General features: G+C 33.7%; 3 protein-coding genes across 11 annotated transcripts in view; 2 read left to right on the top strand and 1 right to left on the bottom strand.

Annotated features, from left to right (window-relative positions):
• Positions 1-5,229, top strand: part of frc (fringe connection) — a 58,371-nt gene extending 53,142 nt beyond the window's left edge. For 4 of the 6 annotated variants that reach the window (XM_070133311.1, XM_070133310.1, XM_070133309.1 and 1 more), the window contains one exon: positions 1,074-5,229. In XM_070133311.1, the coding sequence (XP_069989412.1) occupies positions 1,074-1,170 (97 nt within the window). In that variant the 3' untranslated portion in view covers positions 1,171-5,229. The remainder of the gene's footprint in view (positions 1-1,073) is intronic. The other 2 variants (XM_070133308.1, XM_070133306.1) reach the window with 1 other exon arrangement.
• An 84-nt stretch (positions 5,230-5,313) lies between these two features.
• Positions 5,314-11,199, bottom strand: APC10 (anaphase-promoting complex subunit 10). 3 transcript variants are annotated; one of them, XM_027356736.2, is made up of 5 exons: positions 11,086-11,173; positions 9,690-9,750; positions 7,827-7,959; positions 6,857-7,019; positions 5,314-6,413 (listed from the first exon to the last, which is right to left on the bottom strand). In XM_027356736.2, exons 2-5 carry the CDS (start codon positions 9,693-9,695, stop codon positions 6,128-6,130), a joined length of 588 nt encoding a protein of 195 aa, XP_027212537.1. In that variant the 5' UTR covers positions 9,696-9,750; positions 11,086-11,173; the 3' UTR covers positions 5,314-6,127. The 3 variants fall into 3 exon arrangements, with proteins under 3 accessions (XP_027212537.1, XP_069989413.1, XP_027212536.1); XM_070133312.1 differs by lacking the exon at positions 9,690-9,750 and having other exon boundaries at positions 11,086-11,199; XM_027356735.2 differs by lacking the exon at positions 11,086-11,173 and having other exon boundaries at positions 9,690-9,832.
• A 410-nt stretch (positions 11,200-11,609) lies between these two features.
• ZnT49B (Zinc transporter 49B) overlaps positions 11,610-12,500 on the top strand; it is a 14,736-nt gene continuing 13,845 nt past the window's right edge. For both annotated transcript variants that reach the window (XM_027356730.2, XM_070133302.1), the window contains exon 1: positions 11,610-11,760. In XM_027356730.2, coding sequence (XP_027212531.2) covers positions 11,739-11,760 — 22 coding nt within the window. In that variant the 5' untranslated portion in view covers positions 11,610-11,738. The remainder of the gene's footprint in view (positions 11,761-12,500) is intronic.

Here is a 12,500-nt window from a genome sequence, read left to right as displayed (position 1 = left end):
CAGTATGCTTGTGATAATGAATCTTGGAAATGCATTCTTGAAGATTTTGATTATTAGGATTCTTGTGCCAGAATTATTAGATGACATTTGATTTTTTACTTTTTTTCATTTTTCAAAAGATGCTCAGGTCTTGCATGTTGCAGATTGACTGTATGAGGCTTTTATTAAGGAATAAGTTGTTAGTTCTGTGCAAGGCAAGTTATGGCCCAAAGCTGTGTATGTTTCGGCTTGTGTGGTAAATTTTGCACGTACATCTCGTATTGTATTCGTTTATCAGGTCCGTGTGTCTGTCTCCCTTCTTTTATTCTTGATTCTTTGATTGATATTACTTTTTTTTTGTATATAAATCATGATTTGATAACTGCTATGAGTGATAAAGAAATTTGCCATTAATCTTATTTTGTCTGTGTGTTTAATGATTATAGTTAATTCAGATGATTTATCTTTTGCCTTAATTTTATCTTCCTGATATTAATATCTTTATCCGTACTGTTTATTTGTGTTTATTTAGGATCCTTGTCCATTTGTTATACTTATATTATAAAGATCTTTGTTGTTGGTTGGTTGCTGCAGAAATCAGTGGTTTTTACACTCAAAATTATGGAACAATTTTATTTGATGATTGTTTCTTGTCTCATGTTGTACAGTTGATACGCCATTTTTGGGTTGCATAATCTGAAGGGAGTATTGTGTTTGTAAAGTGTTTATGTCAGGAATTTTCATTTAGGTTTTATTGGTGAGATTATTTGATTGGCATTGTTTGTGATTTTTTTGATTTTTGATTTTGCAGCTAACCAGTTTTATTCTCTATTTACAGACTAATAACAGTATTCTAAGAAATACGATATACATATGTGTAAAATATTTTTATATGCCTTTGTTTTACTGTACATTACATACAGGTGTTATCATCAGGCAAGCAGTGCTTACTTTATTGTTCCTTTGAAAGTTTGTAATTTTAATTTTGAAAGTATTTCTATCATCAGATTTTTTTTTTTTTTTTTTTTGTAATCCACATGTAGCAAAACTTTACAAATATCTTATATGTCCTTTCCTCTCCCATCTCTCTACAGCATTGCAGGTAGTATAGTGTACTCGTGGGTGACGTTCCGCAGAAAGGACCCCCCCAAGCCAGAGCTCCTGAAAGCTGCCCCGACTTCGAATGTCTAAGACACCGTGCCGTTTTTTTGACACAAGTCATTCTCTGCGGTGGTGAAATATCCATTACGAAAGAGGTTTTGTGTGCTCATCCGTGATAAGTTTCTGTTGCTGGGAAATGTCGTTGCTCATGTTGTGGGTTTGTCTTTTTTTTTTCTTTCTTTCTTTATTTATTTATTTTTCTTTTTTTTTCTTCTTCTTCTTCTTCTCTCTCTCTTTTTTTTTCCTTTTTTTCTCCTTTTTTCGCTTATATTTATAGCATGTTGTGACTATTGCAACCAATTTAAAAGAAAAAAATGTATCACACTTTGATGAGGGGAGGTGTGTAAAGGTTTTTGATGATGTCGTTTCTCATATGCCTATAGTTTTTGGTGGATATTCTGTATTACTACTTTTTTCAGTCAAAAGATCTAGATTTTTTTTCTAATTTATTTCAAATTTTGACAAACCCGAGGACTTCAAAATTACAACATTTTTTGTAAAGTATATATTTGTGCGATAGGTGCGATAGTCGAGTTTGGCAGTCAGAGCAGGCATCTGTAGATTCCAGGGCATTATCCCTCTTTGTTACTTGCCTCTTGTATAGACTGATTCCACCGCATCAGCCGAGGGAGGACTCTTTATGATAGAAAATACAGCAACGTGAAAATTAGGACTATGTGATGTGACCTTTTGCACAGACTTCAATCTTTTGTTAGTCTTTGTGATTGGGTATACTTGGCACTGAAGGTCTGGGTTATATGAAAGTCATATTTCCGGTGTTATAGTGCGATAGAAAGGTGCTGGCTTATTTTGAAAACATGCACAATACTTGATATTGTTTTCCTTTGATGGAAAATGCAGTGGTTAGACTACAGAACAATATTTGATATATGGAAAGGTATATGTTTTTGAGATGTAGGCCTACAGTGTGTCATAATTATAAAGATAAGTATTGTTGTTGAATGGCATTGTAAAAAAAAAAAGGAAAAGGGAAAAAATCAAATCCTACAATAGAAGAAGCAAGTGCATACAGCTAATCTTTTGAATAGTACCAAGTATGTACATTCACCTAAGAATTCAACTGAAAAAAAGGGAAATACAGGGTGATTTTTTTTGTGAACAATAATTTTCCATTTAGCAAACCATAAACCTGTGCCAAGCTTCAAGCAGCGTGAATCATCTGATGTTTGAAAATACGTCTAAGAGGCAGTATACCTGAATTTAACCTGCAGACATCAAAGAAATAACACAAGTGGGTATAAATCTCAAGTTCTTGCTCCACATTTTGTTAACTGGATATCAGCTGTTCATTCATATTGTGATTCTAGTGACAAAATACAGTGGCATCCAGTTTTGCAGTCATTCCATGTAACAGAAAGTGCACCGTATAATGTTGTTTGGACACATTTGTTGTGTGGTGTGATGCATATGTTTTAGGTTATTTATTCATATCATTTAAGTTACTTAATCTTCCCTTTTTTGCTGAAAGAGAGAGCTAATTGTTAGTTTTCAAAGACCGTAAGTTGTAGTTTGAAGCGTATGGAAAGAATTGAAGTGGCATTAGAGAAAGTGTTGAAACTCTTAGGATAAAATAGCTTGTTTTATTTTTTTGTGATAAGATGGTTATACTTCCCTATTTTGTCGTAAGAAGTGTCATTATGTGATAAAAGAGAAGTAATGCCATTTTACATTTGTTGCAAAGTTGTATTTTTCTGGTGATTTTTTTTTTTCTTTTCTTTTCTTTTCTTTTTTTCAGATTGAGCCTATGTATATATGTTTGTACCTACCTATCTTTAAACACTCATAAATGCACATGGTTACATTTGCTCATGGGCTCACATATACATACACACATGGGTACACACAATTTCTATCCTTTCTCTTTTTCCCTCTCTCTTCTCCTATCCCATTCCCTGTCTCTTTCTCCTATCCCATTGCCCTGCTTTTCTCTTTCTCCATCTTATTGCCCCTCTTTTCTTTATCTTTCTCCTATTCCTTTCCCAAATTTACTCCCTTTTGTCTTTTTCTCGCATTCTCCCACTCACACCAGGGCACACAAACACAAGTACACAAGTTTTAACAATACCCAAACAGTACCATGGAAAAGTGGAATGAAGCATGGCTGAAATGGGAAAGGAAAATTTCTTTTCCCATGATTTAATGTACTAGTAGATCCACCGCCGTAAGCTTTTGGACAATTTTTTTTTTCTCATTACCAGCCAGATACTGTCATGGCAAAATGAGAAGTAGAGAAAAGGCCTTTCCACTTTATTTTCACTTAAACCATTTTTAATGCTGACAAGGAGTAGTGTAGTTATGTTTGTGTATATATGTATGTGTATGGATAAAGTATTTATATAATATTTATATAAATATTTTGTATACATAAAATCTTTCCTGATATAGTTTGTTATTGCTGAATTTGTTTTCCTCCTTAGCAAAACATATTTTTGTTATTTATCATTTGGAAAATATTGTAAAAGAAAAAGATTCAAAGCAAGTAATGCAAATGAAATAGGTAAAAGAGAATCTGTTCGCCTCACCACTTTAATCACCATTTTAATACCTGCTTTCCATTGTCTCATTCACTTTAGAACTCCTGAAAAGGGGTATTATTTTTTTTGTTATGTAAAAGTAAGCATTTTTCATCATTTTTGTAGCATCTCAGGGCTTGTCATGTCACCGATTCCAGATGAGGTAGAGGAAAAGCTTGTTTTTATATACATATTCCCATTTTTTCAGTGTAGGTCCTTACATTGCAGATGTTAAATGATTCCAACATTTCACGGTTCATTCATATGACTTCATATATGTAATCTTTTGAGTGCCACATATACCAGTACAGAGAATTATTAGTTGAAGTAGTTTGCATCTCTACTTCCCTTTTTATGTAGTATTAGCCAAGTATTAGATGTGTTTAGGATGTTTTTTTGTTTTTTTTAATTCATTTGCTCACGATCTGATGGTAATATTTTACCTTACTATTTGGAAGGAATTGTATCCGTAAGTTTGAAATGGGTATGCAGCAAGCTACATTGCATAGATATAGGTTGGATGTTGTTCTTACATATGTTTAATGTCTCCCCTTACATAATAGGTATGCTAACCTGCTACCTTTATTTAATATGACAAATGTGAGGGTTGTTGTCATTGACCTTTTTCTGTCAGTTTTCTAGCCTGTAAGCTCAGGTCAGATAAGCAATGAATATATACTGAACCAAGGAATAGGTAACACCAGGTAATGGTTCCTGAAAAATCCTGTTGCCCTGGTTCGAGTGAATGCCATTGCAGTTTCCTTCTCCTTGCATCCCTCATCTCCAAGGTCCATAGCTGCTGTATTTACCCACCTGAAAATTAGTACACTGTCCCTCTGACAAACATGCTCAGTGCAGAAGAAATCGGTCATTCATTTCAGAAATATCAGGTGGCTTTTTGTTTTTTACTCCAATTTTTGTCCTACCAGGAGAACCCCGACCCTCAGCCCTCTTCTCCCCCAAAACCCAAAACTACATAGTACATGACAGTATTTCGAGACGTAAGAGGGGTGCAATCTGATCAGTGTCTTAGGGGAGCATCATCTCTTTTTATCATCTTGCTGGCCAAGTTGCCGGTATGCCATATTTATTCTGCGTGTTTTTGACCATTTAGGGATATTTATTTCTATTTATTTTTTTTTTTTATATGTCCATGATGTTTGTGTGTATGTTGTGTATGAATAGTACTTTTTTTTTATATATAAGAGAGAGTGAGTTTCTTAGAGACGTGTGCTTATCACTATTCAGCAAAGATATTTATATTTTACAGGATGGATTAGAAAAAGCAAAAAGAGAGAGAGGAAAAGGGATACGTGCCAGTTCTTGACGAGTGTCAATTTCTGGCGTGGAAGTTAAATCCCCAAAGGAAGTTGTGAAATAAGAGATGTACATTTATATTTTTGTAATCTCCAAAGCTGCTATGCTCTTCCTGTTCATCATTTCAGTTCATGCATCCTCCTTAATTTTTTTATGGTTGTGTTATCATTTAATGTAATGCACTGTTTTCTGTGAATTGAGTGATGAATATGAATAATAATAATTATGAAATTGTGAATTGCTTGTTTTTTTTCCCCATTTGTGTCCAGTTATTTTTTAAGTATGATATCACCATTAAATAAAGGGATAAATAAAAGCTGAATTAAGAAATAATTACATTATTCTTTTCTGAAGATAGCACAGTAAAAATAAAATATGCATGACGTCTGTTTCATTATTTCAGTGGGCTTTCAGTGATATTAATTTATATGTCTAAATCACCAATCTTTTTACATCAGCTATTAACAAGAGAGATATCATAATATGAAAGTTTATGCAAGGTTACATAATAATTTAGAACTTTAAGAAAAATCAAGAAACAGTAAATTCTCTTCTTATCATGTAATGGTGGAGGTTATTATCTATCATTTTGTTCATGTTGCTCCACTCCATTGGTGATTCAAATTTAGATGTATCTTCAGAGGTAATACCATCAACTAAAAGTCTTTAATTCTCAGATATTCAAAAATATGTATAGATAAAATTACCACTTGGAAAAATTGATAAGGAAATGATATGAGTACATTAAATTTCTGAGATGATTCTTACAATTCCACAGTAAGGTGAAAATAAAACAGTACCTTGTCATACTATAGAAAAAAAAAGAAAACTCTCAGTCAAAAAAATGCATAAGCTGTGTATTCGTGGAAGACTCAAATAATTAAGTCCACCTAAAGAAAAATGACACTCTTTGGTTGTCAGGTACAGTAACAGCTTACAAAAGCCATACTTTGAATATCAAAAATACAGGATAATAACAGTAAGGGAAGGAAAGGGGAATTCGGCACATCTCATAATATAAGAAAGAAAAGTAAAGAGAAAAAAAAACAGAATAAAGTATATTTTCCATACACACACACAAATAGTTTTACTCATCCAAATTTTCAACTTCTGTAAAAGCCATTAGATCCAGAACATCATCTGATACAACTATACTGTTTGAAGGCTGGTGATGTGAAGGCCCCTACACTGTCCACAGCAACTGCCCTATCCTCCACAGGAGAGTGGATCTTAATCTGTCTCATGTGTGTGTCACGCCCATTCTGGTGGTTGGAGAGAACGGCAATCTGGACCATGTATGTGCGTACAGGACGGTCATGAATGTCCTTTAGAGGGATGAGTAGCCAGCCAGTTGGTTCATGTAGGTCCACCACCTCAATCTCCTGGAGGTCGTTGAAATGTGTCCCACAGCGGATCGATATTCTGTAAGGGATCAAGCCATAAATTGATTTGAATTATGACAAATGATTTTTTATTGAAAGTGAGAGAAAATAAGTTATACCAATACTTCAAAGAAAGAGCCAAACTGAAGACTGATGACTAAATAATCAGATTACTACAAATGGACATCTTGAATCTACTATAGTATCAGCAAAATATATAAACCCCCTGCCAATGCCATTTTCAGTAGTTCAATATAGCTTGACTACTGTTACTTGTACAATGCATGATTTCTCTGGCACATTATGAGGATTGTTAATTCATGTAAAGTGAATCATTTAGTTTCTCATTCATGTAAAGTGAATCATTTAGTTTCTCATCTGATCACTATGTGAAATATCAAGGATTTCCTTAAGACTTATATCATGGAGAAGACAAGAAATAAGATTCCTATTCCTATTCAAACATTACTACCTTCACCTCACCTGCTGGGAGTGTAACTCTCGTCTGCTTTGTAATCTGCATATATCCACACATCCTGTATGGTGGTCTTGCGGCGGAACTGTATATTGACTAGGTGTGGCTGCGGACCATCTGATTGCCAGTAAGTGTCGAGACAGTCATCCCGCAGCTGTTCCACTCCAAACCCTAAAATATAATTCATCTTTCATTTCATATTTTTTATTATCTCTACCCTCATCATTCATTGTTTTATATCATCTAATCATTACTATTATTTTTTACATTTATGCTTTTCTTTTTCTTTTATCTGTTCTTTGCATGAGCCCACTGCTGCTGGCTATATACATTGTTCATTGTAGTATTTGCCATGGCTTTGGTTTATATTGATTATCATAATTTGTGAATTTTTAGGAGTTGTTTTTTCTAACATTATCAATATCATTCCAACTTTTACCATTATCATTGACATTATGATTATTACAATGCTGTTAAACAATACTAATAATAACAAAAAATAAAAAGTAAAAATCTTTCAAAAAATCAAGGAAAAGGGTAAACAAGTGAGAGATTACATTGGACAAGCCTAGTAAATGAATCCCTCGTGGTAAAGCACTTCTAAAGCAGTCTATGTTTAAACAACATTATTGAACGAAAATCAAAATGGAATGAACCCATGCCCTCCTGGCACCCAAAAGTTAATCAATGTATCTTTTCCTTCCTCTCTTTTTTAAGTCCTATGAAGAGCAACAGAAAGTAATAGGTCCTCCTTTAAGAGCTAAAGATAGCAAATCAGCAAACAAAATAACACAAATAGCTGGAAAAATGTGTTGCATATCTATAATAATGAACTAATGGTATCTGGTGTTTACCTCTAGTGAGAGAAAAAGGGAAGGAAAGATGGAGAAAAAAAATGTATTAAAAGAAGAAAAGGACAGTATATAATAGAAAGAGAAAAGAAGAAAAAAAAAACAAAAAAACTGACAAATGACAAACCTGGCTTGCATGACGACAACGACCAGACGGCCTGACTTCCAACCTCGCGCACACGGCCTGACCTCTCCTCTCGAGCCGGGTCTGGCTCCTCCCCTGAACCTCTTACAGAGCTGTTGAGTGACATCATTCTCTCCTGCACGAAAGGTTGCAGTAAGATATCTTGCATTACAAAATAGGCAGAAATATTTTGCTGTACAGCTTTTCTCTTGAGTAAATGGTCTACTTGAAAACACTATATGCATATGCATATACAAATACTTACATACATATATATGTGTATGTGTGCATTCGTATGGACAAGGTGAACATATATGTATAAAAATACATACGTACAGACAGACAGACATACATATACACATACATACATACATATACACATACATACATACATATACACATACATATACATATACACATACATATACATATACACATACACACATACATATACACATACATACATGCACACACACACATGTACACAGACACACACACACACACACACACACACACACACACACACATACACACACACATACACATAACACACACACATACACATACACACACATACACATACACACACACACATACACACACACACATACACATACACACACACACATACACATACACACACACACATACACATACACACACACACATACACACACACACATACACATACACACACACACATACTCGTTCATACACACGCACACATACATGAACGTGCACATGCAGAAACACACGCACACATGCGCATGCATGCATGCATGCACGCACACACACACACACACACACATACACATACACATACACACACACACACACACACATATACACATAACACACACTCATACACATACACATACACACACACACATACACATACACACACACACATACACATACACACACACACACACACACACACACACACACACACACACACACACACACACACACACACACACACACACACACACACACACACACACAATAAATATGCAATACACACACAAAACACACGCACATACATGTACGCACCCCCACATACCCACACCCACATACACACACATAATGATATTAAAAACAACAAATACAATGGAACCACTAGCAATATTAGTGGTAGTAGAATGATAATAAGAATTATTATAAAAAAAAAAACAATATTAACAATCATTATTATTATAATTATAACTATGACTATAATAACAATTGCGTTTAATAATAATCATTACTATAATCATAATCATAATCTTAATAATAATAACAATAACAACAGTAACTCAAAATAACATTAACAATAACAATTATAAAAGTAATAATAATAATTACAATAATAAAAGTAAAGATTTTAATAAAAATAACAATAACAGTAATGATAACAATAATAACAATAATTTTCTTATCATTATGATTTCATATCTAAACCTTAATTGTAGTATTACCATAATAGCAGATTAACAGGGTATAAAAAAAGAAAATACACATACATGCTCATATGCATACACATATACATACATACCCTAAAAAAATGTTCTCATACAATATAGGCTCTCATTTTATAAACCACAGTGTTAAAGAAATGAAACCACTTCAGAAAAATCCAGACTGCTCTGTGTCAGTCTTCAAAAAAATGGAAAGAAAACACAAACATTCACAGCATTTGGCAAACTTTACAAGTCATTTTATGAACCAAATGCAGCCAAGAGCAACTGAAACAAAATTCACACTCAACTCCAAACTCTTTGAATGAATTTAAAAGAGGACTCCAATTGATGGCAGTAAGAAAAAAAAAAAAAATGTAAAGGCCAAAAAAGGGGGAAAATGAAATCACTTCTCTCTCTCAATAGCTACCTGCATCTGAACTGTGTCTTCTTAGATCCTTGAATGGTGAGGCAGGTTATCGAGTCGAATTCTGGTGAGAGCATAACTGGGGTCTGAGTGGTCCTCTAGAACTTCTGTCTATTGTAATTTCTTTTTGTAAAGTATTCTTTTAAAACAATAGTTTGATTAATGCCAACTCATTATAATTCATGTCGGTCAAGAGACTGAGACACTAAAATGGCAGATTCACTGCTTTTAGTGAAATGCCATGAATTATATGAGATGCTGAATATTTTTTCCTAATATTCAAAACTACACACATATTAAGATAAGCAGCACTACTTTCTTTGTATGTGGTTATTACTAAAGCATCATCATCAGGAGAGAGAACATTCTAGAAGATTGGGTCTAACTACTTCTAATCCTATTCATATACAAAAAATACTAATGGAATCTGTAGCATTCTTCTAGACAGAGCACCCATGTATCCTGTGTATGCAACAAAAAATTATCATATACCAGAATAAATACAATTAGAATATGGTTTAGGTAGCACTCTAGATACATATAAAGGGACAATATACTTTTGGACTGGCCATTAGTTCAAAATATTTACCTAGAATCTCAATAATGCTATTAGTTATTCCTGATAAATCATCTACGTCATGCTCTGTTCTAAATACCTTGTACAATCACGTCTTCACAATAAAAAGAAATGTTGACAATGTACACAGTGTCAAGACAAGAGTAAGTAAACAAAAATAAAAATGATCAATAATCAAATCCTACTTAATATCAAAACAAGTTATTATTACATGAACATTACTATTATCTAGTAGACATATTACATTACCAATAAACATACACAACAGTGAATGACAAATCACACCAATGTTAATAATACTGGGCGAGCAGCTGAAATGCAGACAGGTTAATAGTGTTGATAACCACACTACAAACGAACTATACAGGAGTGATTAACCCCAAATTCACGTAAATGCTATTCTAAAATGCGACTTTAAAAATGTCTTATCTACAAAATGCAAAACTAGATCTAAATTACAACTACTAGGAATGTAGAAGAAAATATTACGATTGACGCATCTGCTACGTTTCAAGAATATATATCTAATCACACATAAAGTACTTAAAACTATCAAAACAAAGATGACACTCTCTAATTTCTTGCATCTGCAATTATATGGTTGTATATAGAGAAGCGGTATTGTCAAAACACAAGTGTAAAGTAAATTTAAAACAGTCAGCGGCCTTCACAAACATGTAAAGAAAATTATTTTCCCGCTTTATCACATCATTCAATACTTTCTTTCTTTTAAAAACAATTGAAAGTAATATTATGCAAGACACTTCCTAGACTAGAAATAAAATAAACTTGGATAAGAGAGAGAGAGAGAGAAAGACTCACCTTGGCGGCCTCCAATGTTTTTGTTTACACGTTAGAATTCCTGACATAAAAATCGATCTTGGTAAATTATTATTGCCCAATTTAACAAGATGTAAAAGAGTTTCACTTTATGATATCATTTTCCATACAATAAAGGATTCTTTTTCAAAATATTTAGATTTACTAGAATAATAAACACAGCAAAATTCTGTTTGTTTATACAATAAGATTATGTCTGTGGAAATATATTTTGGTAAATTAGTATGGGCTTTATTAGACAATTATTATGAGAGGAATTAATAACATATGCTACACTATAAGAGATACATATTGCAATATTAATTAGCATAAAAGATCACTTCATACCCGGGTAATTATTCACTACAGTAAAATAATCCCATCACAAATTTTCCTTGCTTCTCTCTTACATAATCACTCTCTTGTCCATCAAAATTCATCCCTCCAAGATTATCACACTATCCATGCCACTCTTTATATGATAAAACATTAAAACCAATTAAAGTAAACACAATTTCATCATAGCAGTAAGTAACGGCCGTAAATCGAGGTCGCAGGAGCCTTCAGAGAATTAAAAGGCAGATCTCGAACACGAGAGACAATTTCTCTCAAAGTCTCCTTAATTACGGTCTGTTGGAGGGAACAAGTCCGTGTGGATGCTTAGATGCCTTCGTGAGAGTGAGTAAGAGGCGATTTCGTGACTGAGGTGTGATGAGAACTGTCAAGCAATTTTTTTTATTTTTTTTTATTTTTTTTCTTCGTTTAGGGAATTTGACAGTTTTGTTTCTGTCATTATTCGTACGTTTTGAATATTATCCTGTCCGTTCGGTCTTGTTTCCGATGTTCAGTTGTTGTGAGGGTAATTTTATTTATATTTCATAATAACGTGAGACGTGACTCAAATACTAAGGTATGTCATTATTCGACCGGCAGCCGGTGTGGATCCTTACACATTATTTATTATTTTAAAATGCTAATCATGATATTAACAATACTAAGGAAAATGAAACAAGACAGCTTATTTTGTAACATATAGGCTTTAACATTTTATACAAATAACATTTACATGCATTTTATTGAATGATGTAGATGTAAACAGCTGGTAATTTTCAAATATCCATCATTTTGACACTTTTTCATAAAAAGTTGGATAATACTGCCGAGCCCAAGGGACCACAGGATGACACACTAACCTCAACAGCCGCTATAGGTCCAAGTGTGCACATAGTGGCGAGCATTCCCGTTTTCCCTTTCAATTCACTGTCAGGCTCACAGAAATACATTTCACTTTGCCAAGGGGTTTATTAATGTACTAGAAATGAAGGCGCATCAAGGGGCGATGGAACACACAGTGAAATAACAGTCAGTCGTTCTGCAGGCGGGGAAACGAGGAAGGGTCACAAGACTCCCGGGAGATC

Source organism: Penaeus vannamei, chromosome 18 (genome assembly GCF_042767895.1).
Source record: "Penaeus vannamei isolate JL-2024 chromosome 18, ASM4276789v1, whole genome shotgun sequence".
Taxonomy (NCBI): Eukaryota; Metazoa; Arthropoda; class Malacostraca; order Decapoda; family Penaeidae; genus Penaeus; species Penaeus vannamei.
Note: the sequence above shows the minus strand (reverse complement) of the source record. Positions and strands in the feature narration are given on the sequence as shown.